This window comes from Gossypium hirsutum, chromosome D03 (assembly GCF_007990345.1).
Source record: "Gossypium hirsutum isolate 1008001.06 chromosome D03, Gossypium_hirsutum_v2.1, whole genome shotgun sequence".
Taxonomy (NCBI): Eukaryota; Viridiplantae; Streptophyta; class Magnoliopsida; order Malvales; family Malvaceae; genus Gossypium; species Gossypium hirsutum.
In genome coordinates this window covers 2,691,739-2,712,659 of record NC_053439.1, presented here as the reverse complement: position 1 = coordinate 2,712,659, position 20,921 = coordinate 2,691,739, and the positions used below count along the sequence as shown (strand labels likewise).

Genomic DNA, 20,921 nt, shown 5'->3' with positions numbered 1-20,921 from the left:
CTACACCGACCGTTTTCTCCATAATCTTTCAATATACCTAAGGAAATCTTTTCTGATGTGGAAGATCAGTTTAAACTGCAACCACAGAGCATACTACGATTAACCTTCGGCTCTTGATACCACTTGTTGTTCCAATAGGGTCGGAAGCGTGTAAATTATTGTACTAAAAAATCACACAAAGTTCAATTCCCAGGAAAGAGAGGTGGATCACATGGATCTCTTAAATACCAAGTCTTTCCTTAGACAGAATATCCCTTCTATAGTAATTTAATAGCACAATTAAATACTACTATTATACCCTCAAATATTGAAAGAAAAATAGGACAAGAAAGAACACAAGAGTTTTAACGAGGTTCGGTAAATTATACCTACGTCCTCGGGCACTAACACCAGATGATAACTTTACTATCTCCAAAATATTAGAAACAAATAGAATTCCTTAAGAATTCTCAAATGGGAGAAGAGAGAAAACTAAAAGAGAAAGATTGGTTGGGATGGTTGAAATGAGAAATGGTTAGGCCTATTTATAGTTGAAGTTCAGGGACTAACTTGCAAATGGCCTAAAAAATTAGGGACCAAAATTGCAATTATCCCTTTCAACTTTAAACAACTTGCCAACTATTTTTTTTCTTTCGGTGCCAATTGCACCTCCCACCATTTTTGACTTTTCAACAGTAATAATATTTGTTATAAATTTTTGATAATTTTTCAATTAAGTTGAAACTCGATTAATTGTTAACAAAAATAAAGGGAAATAAATAGATCGTAGAACTTGTTTGCCTGTAAAGAAACTAAGCAATAGCTTACATACAAATCAATCTGAATATTCGATAGTGTATGAAAAACAGAGTCAAAAGATATATAATCAATGGAACAGTGATTATTCACTCCCCAAAGGTCACTGCAAATTTCAAAACACCAGACAGATACAGATTCACATGTAATGAAAACCCCTTTTCCCAACAACATTCACAATTTCTACAACAAACCCTGTCAAGCAGCAAAGCTTCACATGCATTATTTGCAAACATCAAATGTGCAACAAACCGTATAGACACGAAACATCGGATAGTGGCAATGGAGGTTGTTTTTCTGACTTTCAGCCTCTTCCAGCATTTCCATGTCGTTGGCTTCGAAAGTAGCTCAGAAGTGCCTATGCCTGTAAGGACCAGAAGCTTTATGATACATATATAAATTTTTGGAGTTAAAGGAGGTGGTGTAGAAAAGTGAGAAAACCCGGCAGAAGCGGTATGTACCTTCTCTTTGGCTCTCGGGGTGCCGGACTGGGACAATGCCACTAGTGGTGGAACAGCTCCTCCTTGCAGCACCATAATGCAAAACCTACTACTGTTTGTGCAGAGCTGTAAAAGAGCGGCGGCGGTATATTTCTTTCCTCTTGCTGAAGCCAATTCAACAACCTCAACCAGCACAGGAATCCCACCTTCCTGCCCAATTGTGGTCCTCCCTTCAGGAATCGTAGCAAGGTTTGCCAAAACAGCTACTGCCTTATCAACCATTCCAGCTGCTGGGTCCATCAAATCGACAAGGTATCTTACAGCATCGTCTTCTACAATTTGGGCCTTGTTTTCATGAAATATTGATAGATTAAACAAGGCTGTCGCTGCATCTTTCTTTCCTCGAGGAGTACCATTTCCCAGCAAATCAACAAGAGGCCTGATTGCCCCAGACCTTCCGGTCCTGACTTTGTTATCCTCAATGACTCAGACTGAAGAGAGTGGCAGCCGAGTTTTCTTTAGCTTCAGGACTTCCTGTCTTGAGCACACGAATCAAAGGCTCAATAGCATTTGCATTAGCAATAGCTGTTTTGTTGTTATCATTAATAGATAAGAAGTGCGGTGACGGCATTTTCTTGAGTCTTTGCATCTGATGAATGAAGTAAATCAACTAACAAGCTAATTGCCCCACAGTTTGCTATTATAATTCGATTATCCATATTGTGCTTGGCAAGTAACCTGAGCTGAGATGCAGCCTCCCTTTGAGTATCGACTGATGTACTCTTCAAGTCCTCTACCAACTTCTTAACCTGGGTTTCAATGCCAGAAAGCTCAGCCCTGTTCTGAGTAGCTGGAGAAGAAACTATCCTTGGAAGAAGCCTTTCTGTCGGCCGGCGCCACATTGTTTGGCTTCGAGATCGTGCATCCATCAATCACAGAAATAGGCTATTTACCAAAATAGTCTAAAAAAATATTATATTTACAATAATAACTTAGGTTTTAAAAAAATCACCAAAATAAGTTGAAATGAACGGTGAAATGGGGTTATGGCCTGTTAATGGCCGGAACCACATTGTATTTTGGACCCATGATTGCCTGATAATTGTGTGACTTAAAAAAAATAATTTTTTTGGTTCTGGCCTGTCAATGGCCGGAACCAGTGTATTTTTTTTTAAATTGTATAATACGGGTATATAGAAAAGAAAAAAAAAAGGGAAAAAAAATTTTGACAGGCCAGCACCCCCTGTATACGAAAAAATATTTTTTTGGGTATTAGTCTGTCAATGGTCGATACCAGAATACGAAAAAAGTAAAAAAAAAATTTAATGGTGGCCTGCCAATGGCCAGCACCACCTTTTTTCAATTTTTTTTTACTTTTGGTCTGTCAATGGACGGCACCAGTATACGAAAAAAGTAATAAAAAAATTTTTGGTGATGGCCTACCAATGGCCAGCACCACCTTTATTGGAAAAAAATATTTTTTTTACTTTTTTTGTGTCAATAGAAGGCACCAGTATACGAAAAAAGTAAAAAAAATGGCTTGCCAATGGCTGACACCACTTTTATTAGATTTTTTTTACTTTTTTCGTGTCAATGGCCGGCACCAATATACGAAAAAAGTAATAAAAAAAATTGTGGTGGCCTACCAATGGCCGGCACTACCTTTTTCTAATTTTTTTATACTTTTGGCCTGTTAATGGATGGCATTAAACTTTATATATAGTGAGTGACTTGGGTTATGATAGTGTAAATGGAATAAAAAAAATTTGAGAGAGCTATCAAAATGATAGTGTTTTGTAGTATATCATGAAATGAGTTTTTTTGGATCGGATAGTGTATGGAGTTTTTCATAGTGTACAACAAAATTTCGGGGTTGAATTATGTACTGTCATATTTTAATGGAGTTGAATTATGTACTGTCATGTCCAACCTAAAGGTTATGATGTTAAGGGTTGGATGATTATTTGCACTATAGATGGCTAATTGAGTTGTCCAACGCAGATGGACATTATCTATGGTGCAATAGTGTTAATTTCGCAACTAGATTTTGATTGGAACCGGTTGGTAGAGTCTCCATGCAAAGGTATCTCATGGGATCTCATGGGACAATGGAGGAAGAAAAGGTCTAGAGTAGAAGACGATTAATTGTGAAGAAACTAGTATTAAAAATAATTCTATTGTTTCTTAAGAATGTTTGTATTTTTTATATCTGTAAATTTAATATAGTTGTTTAGGATTTAAGGTTTCATTTTTATATTTTCGTGTAATAATTTTTTAGAATGATTGTATTTTTTATATGTAAATTTAATTTAATCTGTAATATATAAAGTTTGAAAATTAAATTTTCGTGTATTAATTTTACATATCTATTTGTAGTTCATTGGGTGTTTGAATTTAATATCGTGCATATTATTTTTGTTTGAAATTTATATTTTTTGTATTAATATTGTATAATGATTGTATTTTATTGTGTATGCAAATTTAATTTTGTCGTGTCATATTACTTATTTGAATTATTATTTTCTAAATATTACGAAGTCATTTATTCAAACAAATAATTATTTTAGATCTATTAAATTAATATTAAAAAAAAAGTAAACTGTAAAAATAAAAGAAATATTTACAGAATAATTAAAAAAAAAAGAAAAAATTAAAATTGTCGCGATCTAGGGACGTCCCCGGCGCTGGTGTGTAACGATCTAGATACCTCCGTCGGCGATGCCGTGCACCTTGCTGAGGCGTTTGAGAATTGCTCGGTCCGGCGTCTCGTGTCCCGTCCGGTGTAGTTAGAAAGGTGGAATAATCATATACATCATAATCGGGACTAATTGGTATTGTGTGACCGGAGGTGCCGATGGAAAAATATCCTCAATTGTGGGTGTACGTGCTTTAGGATGGAACTCCGGGTGGTATGAGGATGATGATCCGGATCGTGTCGAATGTTGAGGGTGGAGGTTGTCACCAAAAATATCTTCAAATGGTGGAGAAAATTCACGCATCGGATTCGGATCCATGTACTGTGATGATGAGCCGGATGCTTCATTTTGGGCCGGCTATTGACACGAAAAAAGTAAAAAAAAAATTTACTGGTGCCGACCATTGGCAGGCCACCACCAAAATCTTTTTTTTTTTTACTTTTTTTGTATACTGGTGCCTGCCATTGACACGAAAAAAGTAAAAAAAAAATTCCAATAAAGGTGGTGTCGGCCATTGGCAGGCCACCACCAATTTTTTTTTTTACTTTTTTCGTATACTGGTGCCGGACATTGACAAACCAAAAGTAAAAAATATATATTTTTTTTTGGAAAAATGGCCGGCACCACCAATTTTTTTTTTACTTTTTTCATATTCTAGTACCAGCCATTGATAGACAAATACCCGAAAAAATATTTTTTTTTCGTGTACAGAGGTGCTGGCCGTTGACAAGCCAGCACCTCAAAAAATTTTTTTCCCTTTTTTTCTCTTTTCTGTATACTAGTATTATACAATTTTTAAAAAAATACACTGGTTCCGGCCATTGACAGGCCAGAACCAAAAAAATCATTTTTTTAAGTCTGACACAATTATAAGACAATCATGGGTCCAAAATACAAGGTGGTTCTGGCCATTGACAGGCCATAACTCCATTTCACTTTTCATTTTAGGATATTTTGGTAATTGTTTTTAAACCTGGGTTATTTTTGTAAACATAATATTTTTTTAGACTATTTTGGTAAAATAGCCCCAGAGATATTATTTCTAGAGGCTGCGACATGTGTTGACCTCTCAGAAGTTTCAATGTTATCTCCAACAGCTCCTCCAGGAAAACTTAAATTAGAGAGTGAACTCGAGGTTGAATCCGATCTTGTATGGTTCTGAGAGGAATGTTCAGTATTATGAAATTCTTTACAAGAAGGTGACATTGGAGGTTGGCCAACTGATTCGCTACCCCTTTATTCCACATTTGACCTGTCTTCAGTGACACCTGGCAAGGAACCCTCTGAGGTAGAACGAGGATGAATCTGGGAGGTTGCCTCCCGATGAAGTCCACTAAATGTGATTAAGTTCTTACCAGATTGACTTGGAGACCATGACTGAAGTGACATAGATTGACCGTTTCTAGAATGTAGAAAACTGTTTGAATCTTTTTGCAAGCCAGACTCAGCAGATTTAGATTCATGGACAAGAAGCGAATGGGACTGATTTAGATTTATGGACTTCATGGGATCAGGCAACTTCACATTGTTTGATTCACACCAGTTTGTAATTAGTGCTTTCACTGTGTAATTAGGTATAAGATTGATATGAGCCAAAGTTTGTCGTGTCTTGGGGCACACGGTAAGCCCAAGGTCAATCCAGTTCTTGATGAAAGCTCACTCATAGGTTTGTCCTGATGCCACAATTACCAGATCAGTCATCAGCTCTAGGGAAAGGGGGCAACAAAAATCAGCAGGTATGGGAATTGGGCTACAGGTGTGAGATTGTTTTATTAAGACAAGGCGATGATGCATGTGAGATACAAGGGCAATAAGTTGATCAATAAACACAACTTCTGCAGTTTTTTCAGCTTGTTCAGCATTCTCCTTCAACTTTTCAAGGGCCACAGCCTACCAGAATCTCCTGGTTTGAGTTCAAGCTCAAGCTCTCGAAAATTTTCATTAGTATTTCTGAGCTTAGTCCAACACTATCCACTTGATCCCTAACGGCTTCCCTAATTAGAGATGATATTTGTTAATATTCTACATGCTTAATTTTCTGCAAGCAATGCTGCGATCAATCATACCAATTGTCAGACCTCCTGAAATGCGGATACCTTTTTAGCATTACTCGGAGATAGAATCAAAAGGACATGTATTTATTTTCTCCCTTCTCAAAGCTTTATAGGTTAGATGCCATTCCAATATATGATTTCTCATCTTAGTAAAAACCTTTGGTAATCATGAGAGAATATGATAATTAAGATCTACTTATAAACCTAAAAACAAAAGTACAAGCTTCAACAATTTTGGGTCATAGATTACCTCAAGAGATGTTGAACTCAATTCATCAAGAAGATGCTGATCGGAAGACATCAAGGACTGGAATATGTCCAAGCTAGAATTTTGAATCCTTGATATTAATGCCTCAACTTGCAGAACCTAAACATCAAACGGAAGAGAAGGTGGTTATCCATGGCATTGACTAATACTTATGATAAAATTCAACTCTTCTATGATATTATTATCTAAACTACACCTGTCAAAGCAATTCTCTACTTGAATATGATCAAATATCCAAGAATCAGATCTTAGGGGCTAAACTTCCGAAAGCTACAGATTCTAATAATTATTCTTACAGTTTCATACTATTAAGTATAAAATGACAACAATAATCTTCAAGAGCATCACGGAAGGAAATATTAGTGCTGACACAAGTAACTGATCAAAGCTTCATCATATCAACTGTATGCTGATGCCATAAAGGTCAGTTTAGGTACTTCTCCCAGCTACAACTACAATAAAATTGCGAAGTAAAGAACTATATATATAACTTGTAACTTACAAAGTAAACTTTACCCGAAAGGGGTTGGCAGCTTTCAAATTGCTCTCGCAATTCTTCAACAAAGAGACCCAATTCTTCAAATGCCTTGCCAAGCACTTCATCAGAAATAATTTCTGAATCAACTATTGCATTAAGAATTATTGGCTTCAACAACTTTAGTATCTCTTCTACTCTCTGGTAGTATTTCTGAACTGGTTCAGAGTTAATGTTCTTAAATCATAACAAATTTAAAAATGAGGAAGTGTTACTAAGAAGTGTTTTTAACAAAGACATCCCAATATGATCTGTTTCAAGGAAAAAAAAAAGAACAAGAGAGACCATAAGTAAGAGGAGCAGAGGGTGAAAGTGAAATAATTATAGGCAACTACCATGCATAGCATGAAAACAATAACATATTAGTATATGTTTTACTTGTTGAAATGATTATAATCAATTCATCAGGTTTGAGTCCCACCTAAGATATAAAACAAATAAACTTATGTTATTGCATTAAGATGACAAGATTTAGGCAAACATTTCATAAGGTATAAAGTTTTAAATACTTTTTAGAACCATTATGGTGACATGAAAATCAGCCTATCACCATAGTTCTACCGGTGCAAAACTGATTCACGGGCAAAATGATAAATTCATTAGCAAAGTTTGAAGGAAATTAGTGAAACATGAAAGTAAGGACATAGTACATACCTTCTCTTGTAAAATTCTAATAGCAAATTTCGTTCTCAATCAGTGATATTTGGCAAACAATATTGTTCCATAAGAACTGAAGAAAACCTTTTTCAACATCCGTATCATAGCTTATGAAGTTAAATCATCTTGATAACAAGAACCATGCAGATTCTTGAAATCTCAATTTCGCTAAATCAAAATCCCTATAGAGAAGCAAAACATTAAATCAAAATTTGATGAATATAACATATAAGAATGATATATATAACTAACTTAAATTTAGTTGTTTTCCCAATTAGGTTATGACTCTTTTCTCTATTTAAATTTAGTTGTTTAGTTAATAAAATACAGAACAATTTTATTAAATGCTCTCTTGAAAACTTTCATGGCATCTGAACTAAGTTATCTCTAGTAGCATCATGGTTAAAACATCCTTCATTGGACATTAGAGGTCCAGCAATCAAACAGAGGAACAAAGTTTTACCGTTGAAACAACTAATGAAAATTATGAGGGCTTAAGTTCTCTAGAATGGTCTCCGTTCACTAAGGAATAACTAGAGCATCTACACAAGCTTTTTCAATCACCACAATTTCGGATGAATTATTATCTTCCTAACTCATCCAATATTCCTTCTTCCTCCTTTGCCCAATTAGGTACTGATTTTTCTGTTCTTTTCAGTGCCAAGCCTTGTAAAACAAACACGTGGATCGTTGATTCTGGAGCTAGTGATCACATGACTAGTAGTCATTTTCTTTTTTCAACTTACACACCTTGTGCAGGAAACAAAAAAAAAATCAAAGTAGCAAATGGGTCGTTCTCAGCAATAGCCGGGAAATCCGCTATTAAAATTTTGCCTTGGTTTTACATGATGTTTTACATGTGCCAAATCTAGCTTGAAATCTCATACCAGTCAGTAAATTATCCATGTCCTCAAATTTTCATGTTATATTTGACTTCTCTATGTGTAAATTTCAGGACCTTGTCTCGGGGAGGATGATTGACAATGCTAAAGAATCTGGTGGAATTTACTTCCTTGACGACGACCATCTAAGTCAACCAACAACTACTTTATGTTTAAATTCTGCTTCTAGTTTTGATAAGGTTATGATTTGGCATTATAGGCTTGGGCATCCTAATTTTTACTATTTAAGATATTTGTTACCTAATCTATTTAAAATAAAAGTCTTTCTTCATATCACTATGAATTTTGTGAATTGATTAAACATCATCGATCATTCTTCCCACCTCAAAAATATAAAGCTTCCAAACCTTTTTCGTTAATTCATAGTAATGTTTGGGGACCTTCAAGAGTCTCAACTTTTTCTGGAAAATGTTGGTTTGTCACATTTATTGATGATCATACTCACATTTGTTGGGTGTTTTTATTAAAAGATAAGTCTGAAGTTAAAAATGTGTTTCAGTCTTTTTATGCTATGGTGAAAACACAAGTTGGTGTGAGAATAGAAGTACTTCGGAGTGACAATGGTGGGGAATTTTTTAGTAACCAATTAGGTGTTTTCTTAACCAAACATGGTATAATCCACCAAAGTTCTTGTACAAATACACCAAAACATGGGGTTGCAAAAAGAAAAAACCGACATCTTTTGGAAGTAACTAGAGTCTTAATGTTTACTAGTCAAGTACCACATTATCTTTGGGGCGAAGCCTTATTAACAGCTACATATCTTATTAATAGAATGCCTAGTAAAATTCTAAACTATAAAACTCCTTTCAATCTCTTTAAAGATAACTTTTCTAACTTTAAATTGATCACAAATTTATCCCTCTGGGTTTTTGGGTGTAGTGTTTTTGTTCATCTTCACAACCAAGGTAAACTAGATCCTAGAGCGAAAAAATGCGTCTTTATTGGCTATGTTTCTAATAAAAAGGGTTACAAATGTTACGATCCAATCGCTTGGAAGATTATTGTTACCATGGATGTCACATTTGTTGAAATGCAATCTTACTTTGATTCTAATCTTCAAGGAAGGAATTATAGTAAGGAAGATTCTATAATTGATCAATAAATCACTAGGAATATACAACATAGGGATTCTAATAATGGGGAAGGTCAATTTATGAGTAACATAGAAATTAATGATGTTAATGTTGTTAATGAAAAGGAGTATGAAGGTGTAGAGTCTGATCATGAGAATAAAGAACAAACAAAAGAGTTAGTTGTTTACTCAAGAAGAAATCGAAATCAAGAAAGTGGAAACCAATAGATTCATCACCAAGAATCCGACCCGCAAGATATTGTTAAAAGTCCAGGTAAAGCTCATAATCCAACCAATGAATTTTCTAATTTAGATATTCCAATTGCTAAAAGAAAATGTGTTAGAAATGTTGTCAAATATCCCATGTCTAACTTTGTGTCTTATAAAGCCTTGTCTTCGACATTTTCAACCTTTGTTTTGTGTCTTGATACTGTGAAAATACCCAAAAATGTGAAAAATGCTTTACAAGTTCCTGAGTGAAAGGAGACTATTTTAAAGGAGATGCGCGCTCTTGAAAAAACAGGTACATGGGAAACAGTGAAATTACTTGTAGGAAAAAAATTTGTGGGCTGTAAATGGGTGTTCACAACCAAATTCAAACAGGATGGATCTTTAGATAGATACAAAGCCCGACTGGTGGCTAAAGAGTACACTCAAACATACGGGATAGATTATATTGAAACATTTGCTCTAGTAGCCGAATTAAATTCTGTTAGAGTTCTTTTATCAATTTTTGTTAATCTTGATTGGTCCTTACAGCAACTAGATGTGAAAAATGTTTTCCTAAATGGGAAACTTGAAGAAGAAGTTTACATGGATCCTCCTCCAGGTTTTGAAGAAAAATTTGGAACTCGAGTATGTAAGCTCAGGAAATCTTTATATGGTCTAAAATAGTCTCCTCGATCTTGGTTTGAACGATTCACACAAGCTGTTAAAAAAAACAAGGTTACTCACAAGGGCAAGTTGATCATACAATGTTCTATCGACACTCACAAAGAGGTAGAATAGCAGTTATTATAGTTTATATCGATGATATCATTCTTACAGGAGATGATGTGGATGAAATAAGGCATCTCAAGGAGCATCTAGCATTGGAGTTTGAGATCAAAGACTTGGGTCCTTTGAAATACTTTCTTGGAATGGAAGTTGCTCAATCAAATAAGGGTCTTGTGGTCTCTTAAAAGAGGCTAAGATGAGTGGTTGCCGCCCAACTGACACACCAATTTATCCAAATGTAAAATTCAAAAATAAATAAGGTCGATTAATTGATAAAGTGCAGTACCAAAGATTAGTCGGTAAGTTAATTTATTTATCACATACAAGGCTAGACATAGCCTTTGCAGTGAGCTTAATGAGTCAATTTATGCACTCCCCAATGGAGGAACATGAAGAAGCAATGTTTCGGATTCTAAGATACTTGAAGAGTTCACCTGGAAAAGGCTTATTCTTCAAGAAATTCGAACAAAGAGAAATTGAAGCTTATACAGATGCAGACTGGGCAGGCTCAATAACAGATAGAAGATCTACATGAGGATTGTACAAGCCCAATTATTGCCCAAGCCCAAATAACCCAGACCTAACTAACCTAGCCCATTACAGAACCAAGCCCAAATAACTCAGACCCAACTAGCCTAGCCCATTACAGAACCAAACTCAAAATAACCTTAAACCCTTGACCCAATTCCACCTTAACCCACTAACCCGAGGCCCAATTCAACTAAGGCCCGATTTCCCCAGAAAAAAATCACACAAGGGTTTCAGAAAAGAAACCCTAGCGCTGCACCTAGTGCCGCACCTAGGCGCCGCCCCTTTTGACCTTTGGCGTTTTGACGCCGCCGGACGTCCATCACCATTAAGTCCACTTGCGCCGTCACCTGTAAAGAACAACAGCAACCAAAGAAAAAGAGAAAAATAATAGCAAACAGGATGTAATTTTCGGGCTATAAAAGCCGAGTGTCCCCATGGTAAAGGGGTTGGACTTTTTTCGTTTCATCGTCTTGTAAAAAAAAGAAACACTTTCAGAAATAAAAAAACAAAGTTTGAAGGTGATTTGCGATTCTCTTGTTTCTGATTTGCCTTTTTTTATTTTCGTTTTTATTTTTTATTTTCTCTCTACACCAGCAAACAAAGAAAACATTTAAAGAGAAAAGGAAAGGGAGTACCTTTTTTTCCTGCGCCGCGCCGAAAGGGGAGAAGTCGAAGGGTGTCGGCTCGTTTTCAAGTTTTTGGTATCCCTTTTGACGAGTTTCTGCCCCATATTCCGGGCCTAGAAGCAGTGGGCTACAAAGGGGACTAAAAAAGGTCCGATTTTGAATCTCCGGCCGCCACACACGGTGGCGCTACGGCGAAGGCTCGCCGGATGCCCAGGCCGGATGTGTGGCCAGGGGGAGCATCTCTCTCTCCCTCTCTTTCTTTTTTTTTTTGTAAAAAATGAAAATCTGATGGTTTGGGGGTTTTTTTCATTTTTATATTAAAAATAGAACGGCGCCGTTTAGGCCCTCTTCAACCCGCGCGGTGACCCGACCCAGGGGAGGATCCGCGTGTTTTATTTAAATGGGGTATTTCGCAATAAGTCCCTCCAATTTTGTGGCTCTTTCGAGGCGGTTTTCAGTATTTTTGCAATTTAGCCCTGCAGTTTTATTTCTGTTTTATATTAGTCCCCTGTGACGCCTCGTTTTGAGATTTTGGTTTATTTATTGTTTCGGTCCTCTCTTTTTGCGCGTGTCTCAATTTAATCTTTTTTTGGTTTTTTTAATTTCGAATTGGCCTAGTGTTTTTGTTTTATTGCAATTCAGTCCATTTTTTTGCTTTCTTTATTATTTAGCTAATTATTTTTATCATTATTATTTTTATTATTGTTATGTTTTTATTTGTATTCATTTATGAAAGTTTTGGATACATATGTTTTATTATATTATTTTTATTGTATAATTGTTTGTATATATACGTATATATATTCTTTTTGACTTATTTAATACAAATACTCATTTATATATATATATATATCTATTTTATAATCTATATATATGCATGTATTTTTATTATTTCAATATATACACACATGTTTTAGGATATATATACAAGTATACATTTATCTCTTTGTTATCATTATGTACATATTTATGTATTTATATACCTCCCTAATATATATTATATTTTATACCATATATTATGTATGTCTCATATACGTTTTAATTTTCATATATATATATATATATATTATAATATTATTCATTACTATTGTTTCATTTGGTGTTAATTCATTTATTTATTTACATGCTCATTATTATTATCATTTACTTAAGTGCTTTAATCCTTATTTGTTTGTTTACTTTTATTTGATGATTTCTTTTAATTATGTATTTGCCATCTTATTTATTTATCTTTTCTAATTTTGCTTGTATTACTTGCATTATCATCATTATCGTTATTTTACATTCTTTTTACTCGGATTTATCGAAAAAAACGAAAAATTTCAAAATAAAAGTAACAATCGGTATTTGAGATCCTCGAAAGAATCGAGCCCTAATGTATTGGGTTTCGATTTCCTTCATTGGATCTAGATAATCGAGGTTATTCTTTTTGATAAAAAAGGACATAAATAAAACTTGTCATTGAGAATTCAATACGTCGTGTCCTAATGTATTGGATGTGATACGTTGATTTCTCGAGACGAGGATTTTTCAAAATAAATTCAATATTCAATGTTTAACATTTGAAGAAATTGTACCCTAACGTATTGGGTCACAATTTTTTCATATGACTTAAACAATCAAACATTTTTTTTAAAAAAACTTTTCTATGCGAGTTTAGACTTGCTCATTTCGGAAGAGGTAAGATATCGTACCCTAACGCATTGGGTGTGACATTTTCTCTTTCTGAAATGAAAAAGTCTTAATGAGCAGCTCGATTTTTATAAGTTTTCTTTTTTCAAAATAAGGATCGTATTTTTAAAATTCTTCAAAGTTCTTAATTTTCGACATTAAGAAATTAAGTAATCAACTAGGTACCAATTTTGGGCGTATCGATGTGCTAATCCTTCCTCGTGCGTAACCGACTCCCGGACCTGCTTTTCTGAATTTCGTGGACCAAACTTGTTGTTTTAATAAAATCAAACCATTTATTAAAAACAACCACTTTTAGAGGTGATCCAATCACACCTCATAAAAAGGATTGGTGGCGACTCCCGTTTCTTTTTTCAAAACCCAAGTCAACCCCGTTTTCATCCAAAAAATGGTGTCAACAAGGATATTGTGCATTTGTTTGAAAAAACCTTATGACTTGGCGAAGTAAAAAACAAAATGTTGTAGCAAGAAGTAGTGCATATGCTAAGTTTTGATCAATGGCTCAAGGAATTTGTGAAATGATGTGGTTAAAAAGAATTATTGAAGAGCTGAGGAAACCAACAACTTCACCAATGAAGTTGTCCTGTGATAGCAAAGCTGCCATTAGTATTGCTCACAACCCAGTCCAGCATGACAGAACTAAACATGTTGAGATTGATAGACACTTTATCAAGGAGAAGATTGAAGAAGGCTAAGTGTGCATGACGTTTGTTCCTTCAAAACAACAGATTGTTGACATACTCACCATTAAAGAAGGACAAGCTTTGATTTTCTTGTAAGCAAGTTGGGCATGATTGATATATATGCACCAACTTGAGGGAGGGTGTTGAAATATGTGAAACCCATATATTTTGGGATATATTTTAAAGTTATTTAGCTAGATAAATCTTAGAACAAATCATTTGAGATATTCTAGGAATATTTTTTTTATTATCTTTTAGTAGTTTATTAGAATAAGAGAATTATTTTCCCAATTAGGTTATTACTCTCTTCTCTATTTAAATTCAATCATTTAATTAATAAAATACATAACAGTTTTATTAAATACTCTCTTGAAAACTTTCAAATTATGCTATACTTATAAACACAAAAACAAAAGTACAAGCTTTAACTTCAAAGGTTTTGGGTCATAATTACCTCAAGAGATGTGAACTCAATTCATATGGAAGATGCTCAGAGGAAGAACTTAAGAACCGGAATATGTCCAACTCTTTGAAATCAAAGACTCAACTTGCAGAAGAACCTAGACATAAAATGGAAGAGAAGGTGGTTATCCAAGGGACTGACTAATAGTTGCTTATTTTATCATCGAAATTCTCCACCTGAATAAGGACACAGGGGCTAAACTTGTTCCAAAAGCTACAGATTTTAGTATTTACTCTTATGAGAAACATGACCAAATGGGCAGAACATATGTCTGATTAGTTATTGCCCAAAAATTAAGTAAAAAGTGACAACAGTAATCATGAACGGAAATATTAACACTGCCAAGAGTAGCTGATCGAAGCTTCATATCATATCAGGAGTATGCCAATGCAGAAAAGGTTTGTTTAAGTACTTCTCCCAAGCTGCAACTACAATAAAATTGCGAAGTAAAGAACTGAATATATAACTTGTAACTTACAAAGTAAACTTTACTCAAAATGAGTTGCCAGCTTTCAAATTGCTGTAGCAATTCTTCCACAGAGAGACCCAATTCTTCAAATGCCTTGCTAAGCACTTCATCAGAAGTAATTCCTGAATCGAAGATTGCATCAGCTCTCTGGTAGTACTTTTGAACTGGTTCTGAGTTAATGGCCTCAAAAGACAATAAATTTACAAACGAGGAAATGTTTCTAAGTGTTTCTAACAAATGATCTGTTTCAAAAAGAAAGAAAGAAAGAGGAGAGGAGGGTGAAAAACTGAAATAATTATAGGTAACTGCCATGCACAGCATGGAAACAATAACATATATGAATATATATTTTATTCCTCCAAATGATTATAATCAATTCATCAAGTTTTAGTCCTACCTTGAGATATAAAAGCAAATAAACCAAACAGGGCTAGTCCGAAATTAAATTGTAAATTTTAAAATGGTAAAAATATAATTTTATCATTTTAATAGTTTATATTTTTATATTTTTTAAATGATTAAATCAAATTTTTGTTATTTTTGTGAAAGTGTAATTTTATTTTTACTAATTTAAAATTTTAAAAATTTTAAAAGACTTGAATGAAAAAATTTTCATTTTAAGGGAGGCCGATGCCTCTGCCAACCCTCCAAACTAAGCCCCTGAAACCAAAGTTATTGAATTGAGAGTTAGGCAAACTTTGTTGTAACATTTTCAAAATATTTATAATGTTCTAAAATTTGCAAATGAAAAAGTTACAAGTGACTCAAAAGTTATGTCATTTGGTTATTAACCAAGAATTGTTACTATTTATAGTGATAAGTTATGTCCCTTGGTACTAATAGTGATCTCAATTAATCATTAACAAAGAGTAATTATTATTCAAGTAGGCATATATTCACAATAATTATGTTTATTGTTAAAAGATGTGAGTAACGTGACTATCCATTGGATAATTATTAACAAATATATTATATAAAAAATAAGGTTAAACTATACTCAAAGTCACTAAACTATTAATAAGTTTACACTTTGGTCATTCACTTTCAAAAAGTTACAAATTGATTACTAAATTATTTTGAAAGTTTTCATTTAGATCAATGAACTATTCAAAAGTTTATATTTAAATCCCTGGGTAGTTAATTTTTTTTTTTGAAGTCTGGCTAGTAAGCTCCAAGTGACGATTAAACAATTAGCACCCATTGACGAGTAGAAAAACATACCTTAGATCCACGTTAATCTGATAGTTAACATCAAAGATTGGAGAAGAAAGTTATTTAAATTTTGGTTTACAGATTCATAATATTCAAATTTGATTGATGGAGAAAAACTAAATTGTAGAATAGAAGCGAAATGAGGGCTTTTGATTAGTATAAGCAGTGCGAATAAGAAAAGACATATAACAATGACTTTAACAACCCAATAACTTAAAAAAAACTTTCAAATAATTTGGTGACCATTTTGTAACTTTTTGAAGTTGAGTAATCAAAACATAAATTTATTAATAATTTAGTAACATTGAATGTAATTTACTCAAACTATAAATATCAAACTGAAATAATGCTTTGATTGAAAGGGTAAAATTAAATATGTTAAAAGATTATGGTGTTGACCTTATCCTATATATGTCTTTTTTTAAATTATATATAAAAATATGCAAATGCCTAATAATATTTGTTACAAAGTTTTGATAAATTTCCAATTAAGTTGAAATTCAATTAATTGATAACAAAATAAAGAGAAATAAATAGATCATAAATTTTCAGAACTTGTTTGCCTGCAAAGAAACTAAGCAATGGCTTACATTCAAATCAATCAGAATATTCGATAGTGCCTTTGGAAGTAGCTCAGAAGTGCCTGTGCCTGTAAGGACCAGAAGCTTTATGAGAGATATATATAAATTTTCGGAGTTAAAGAAAGGAGGTGATTTAGAAAAGAGAGGAAACCTGGCAGAAGCGGTATATACCTTCTCTTTGGCTCTCTGGGTGCCGGACTGGGACAATGCCACTAGTGGTGGAACAGCTCCTTCTTGCAGCACCATAATGCAAAACCTACTACTGTTTGTGCAGAGCTGTAAAAGAGCAGCAGTAGCATTTGCCTTTCCTCTTGCTGAACCCAATTCAACAACCTCAACCAGTAAGGGAATTCCACCCTCCTGCCCAATTGCAGTCCTCCCTTCAAAAGTTGTAGCAAGACTTGCCAAAACAGCTACTGCCTTATCAACCATTCCAGCTGCTGGGTCCAGTAACTTGACAAGGTATCTGACAGCATCAGCTTGCACAATTTGGGCCTTATTTTCATGAAATAGTGACAGATTAAACAAGGCTGCTGCTGCATCTTTCTTTCCCCTAGGAGTACCATTCCCCAGCAAATCAACAAGAGGCCTGATTGCCCCAGACCTTCCAATCCTAGCTTTGTTAATTTCAAAGATTGAAAGGCTGAAGAGAGTGGCAGCCGAGTTTTCTTTAGCTACTGGACTTCCTGTCTGAAGCACATGAATCAAAGGCTCAATTGCATTTGCATCAACAATTGCTTTTTTGTTGTTATCAATATTTGATAGGTTGAGAAGTGTTGTAACAGCATTTTCCTGAGTCTTTGTATCTGGTGAATGAAGTAAATCAACTAACAAGCTAATCGCCCCACAGTTTGCTATTATAATCCGATTATCCCTATTCTGCTTGGAAAGTAACCGGAGTTCAGCTGTGGCCACCCTTTGAGTATAAGTTGATGTACTCTTCAAGTCCTCAACCAACTTCTTAACCTTAGTTGCACAAGGCGGATAGACCTGATTTAAAGTGGACTCCACGAGATCAGGCAACTTCACATTGTTTGATGTACTCTTCAAGTCCTCAACCAACTTCTTAACCTTAGTTGCACGAGGCGGATAGACCTGATTTAAAGTGGACTCCACAAGATCAGGCAACTTCACATTGTTTGATGTACTCTTCAAGTCCTCAACCAACTTCTTAACCTTAGTTGCACAAGGCGGATAGACCTGATTTAAAGTGGACTCCACGAGATCAGGCAACTTCACATTGTTTGACTCGCACCAGTTTACAATCAGTGCCTTCGTTGTGTTATTAGGTATAAGAAAGGTATGAACCAAAGTCTGCCGTGTCTTGGGGCACACAGTGAGCCCAAGATCAAACCATTTCTTGATGAAAGCCCGCTCATAGGTTTGTCCTGATGCCACAATCACCGGATCAGTCATTAGCTCTAGGGAAAGGGGGCAGATGAAATCAAGAGGTATGGGAACTGAGCTACAGGTCTGAGATTGTTTTATTAAGAAAAGGCAATGATGCATGTGAGTTATAAGAGCAATAAGTTGATCAATACACTCAACTTCTGCAACTTTTTTAGCTTGTGCAGTGTTCTCCTTCAACTTTTCAAGGGCAACAGCCTCTATCAGAATTTCCATGTTTGAATTCAAGCTCAAGCTCTCAGCAATTCTCAATAGTATTTCTGAGCTTGGTCCAAAATTACCCACTTGATCCCTTTTTGCTTCCTTAATGACAGTTGACGTTTGTTCATATCCTACATGCTTAATTTTCTGCAAGTGGAGCTGTGATCAATCATACCAATTGTTAGACCTCTGGCATGATTCTTTAAACCCAGAAATCAAATAAAAAGGATATCTATTTATTTTCTCACATCCTAAAACTTTACGGATTAGATGCCATTCACCATCCAATAGATGACCTCTCATCTTGGTAAAAACCTTTGGTAATCATTGAGAGAATATGATAATTACACTCTACTTATAAATACAAAAACAAAATACAAGCTTTAACTTCAATAACTTGGGTTTGTAAATTACCTCAAGAGATGCTGAACTCAATTCATAAGGAAGATGCTGATGGGAAGACTTTAAGACCCGGAATATGTCCAAGCAAGAATTTCGAATCTCTGATATCAATGACTCAACTTGCAGAACCTAGACATAAAATGGAAGAGAAGGTGGTCATCCAAGGCAATTCTTCCCCTTTCCTCAAACATTCAAGAATCAGGACTTAGGGGCTAAACTTATTCTGAAAACTACAGGTTCCAGTAACTACTCTTACGAGACACATGATAAAGTTCTATGTTAGACCAAATGGGCAGAACATATGTCTGATTAGCTATTGCACAAAAATTAAGTGTAAAATGACAGCATTAATCTACAATAAGCATCATGAAAGGAAATCTTATTGCTGCCAAGAGTAACTGATCAAAGCTTCATCATATCAAGGAGTATGTCAATGGAAAAAAGGTAAGTTTAGGTACTTCTCCCAGCTGCAACTACAAGAAAATTTCGAAGTAGTGAACTGAAAATATAACTTGTAACATACAAAGTAAGCTTTACTCGAAAGGGGTTGCCATCTTTCAAATTGCTGTAGCAATTCTTCTACAGAGACACCTAATTCTTCAAATGCCTTGCTAAGCACTTCATCAGAGGTAATTTCTGAATCAAAGATTGCATTAAGAATTATGGGCTTCAACACCTTTAGTATCTCTTCTGCTCCCTGGTAGTATTTCTGAACTGGCTCTGAGTTAATGTTCTCCGAAGATGAAAATTTTAAGAAAAAGGAAATGTCTCTAAGAAGTGTTTCTAACAAAGACATCTCCATATAATCTGTTTCATAAAAAAAGAGTCAAGAGAGACCAAAAGTAAGAAAGAGGACAAGATTATAATAAATTCATCAGGTTTTAGACATTTAGTCCCACCTGAGATGCCAAAACAAATAAACTAATGTTATTGAATTGACATGACAAGATTTAGGCAAACACATAATGAAGTATACGGGGTTTAAAAACTTTTTGGAACCATTACGGTTTGACCATTCCTAGCTTGTCAGTAACTTTAAAGTAATAATAAACTCTTAATTCAAGCAAAAAGTAATACACTGTCACATTCACGGTGTGGGTGAAAAACATAATTATGTAACAAATAAATTTATAAAAACTTAGTATAAATAACAAATAAGGCTTTGGTTGCATGGTAAAATACAAATGTTGAAAACTTATAAAAACCTAGGTTCAAAATGCTATTGCGTATGTTTTTCTATTTTACTATAAAAATTGATAAAAACACCTTCAAAATAATCCATAAAGTAAGAATATTTTCGTTACTTACCAATTGAATTGGACATAATTGGTGTCCAATTGACTTGTGACACCAACTCAATAGAAAGTATATAGATATACGGAGTCATTTAGTTTTTCCATTCTTGATTTTGTTTCAGAATTTCAGATATTTGTGTGTCAGGTGTATAGTGGTATACACAACAAAGGAGAAAGGAATAAAAATCAGACATGAACCTAAATGCATATATCAAAATTAAAAGTGAAATGAACTCAGTAGTAAACAAATATTCCACAGTAAAGCAAAAATGAAAAAGTAAACATAAAGAAAAAGAAGAAAGGGTACCTGAATGCAGCTTTGAATTCTGGGATTTTGGATGTTTTCCTTTTTGGTCTCTTACTCTAAATAAGAAGAAAAATAAATAAATAAAAAATAACCAGTGTTGACTATTCTGATGCTGTGACTTCAGTCTTTTTCTTCGAGTGTTCCTTCTTTTTTTCTTAGTTTTTTATTTGACTACTCTGATGCTGGGTCCCTTTTTTTTTTTTTTGCTTTTTAGGATTAAATATTTGGGGTTTTAGTTAAATAAATTTGTTATTTTATTGTTTGCTGAGGATGTTGCTTAGTAGGAGAGCGGAAATTTCTCGTCATCTTGGAATTTGTTCTACAGAAGTAAATGTCTATACATTTTCATTTATCCACTAAAAAAATTCAATAAAAATATTCAAAGACAAATTTCATTTGAACATAATATAACACTAAACCGCTTATAACAATGCATTTAACAACTATAAGTTTATAAATAATAAACAATATTCAGAAAGATATATATGAATTTAAAGCAAAATTGGCTAAAACTTTTAACTTAAAAGTACCCAAATTTCATTTTTAACTATAACCAAGACGATAATTACTGAATGGGGAGTTTTTTTTTGTTCACTTTGCATGTTAGAATATTATTAACATGCGATTCAATGCA

At 34.2% G+C, this 20,921-nt stretch overlaps 1 protein-coding gene and 1 pseudogene across 2 annotated transcripts; both read right to left on the bottom strand.

The window, feature by feature from the left end:
- Positions 1–1,019: 1,019 nt before the first annotated feature.
- LOC107932554 (U-box domain-containing protein 4-like) lies at positions 1,020–7,356 on the bottom strand (annotated as a pseudogene).
- Positions 7,357–16,541: 9,185 nt separating this feature from the next.
- LOC107932579 (U-box domain-containing protein 4) lies at positions 16,542–20,420 on the bottom strand. Of its 2 annotated transcripts, none has more exons than XM_041089583.1 (5): positions 20,288–20,420; positions 19,209–19,492; positions 18,698–18,814; positions 16,827–18,442; positions 16,542–16,743 (listed from the first exon to the last, which is right to left on the bottom strand). In XM_041089583.1, exons 2-5 carry the CDS (start codon positions 19,485–19,487, stop codon positions 16,728–16,730), a joined length of 2,028 nt encoding a protein of 675 aa, XP_040945517.1. In that variant the 5' UTR covers positions 19,488–19,492; positions 20,288–20,420; the 3' UTR covers positions 16,542–16,727. The 2 variants fall into 2 exon arrangements, with proteins under 2 accessions (XP_040945517.1, XP_040945516.1); XM_041089582.1 differs by having other exon boundaries at positions 16,847–18,442.
- Positions 20,421–20,921: the final 501 nt, after the last annotated feature.

What these genes read in the sequence shown, in the direction of transcription:
- LOC107932579 (XM_041089582.1), bottom strand. Translation starts at nt 19,487, where the DNA reads ATGGAGATGTCTTTGTTAGAAACACTTCTTAGAGACATTTCCTTTTTC. An exon ending in TTTCGAGTAAAGCTTACTTT is followed by an intron (nt 18,815 to 19,208) that starts GTATGTTACAAG and finishes TTTTATGTCTAG; the next exon opens with GTTCTGCAAGTTGAGTCATT. An exon ending in CCCAGAGAGCCAAAGAGAAG is followed by an intron (nt 16,744 to 16,846) that starts GTATATACCGCT and finishes TGGTCCTTACAG; the next exon opens with GCACAGGCACTTCTGAGCTA.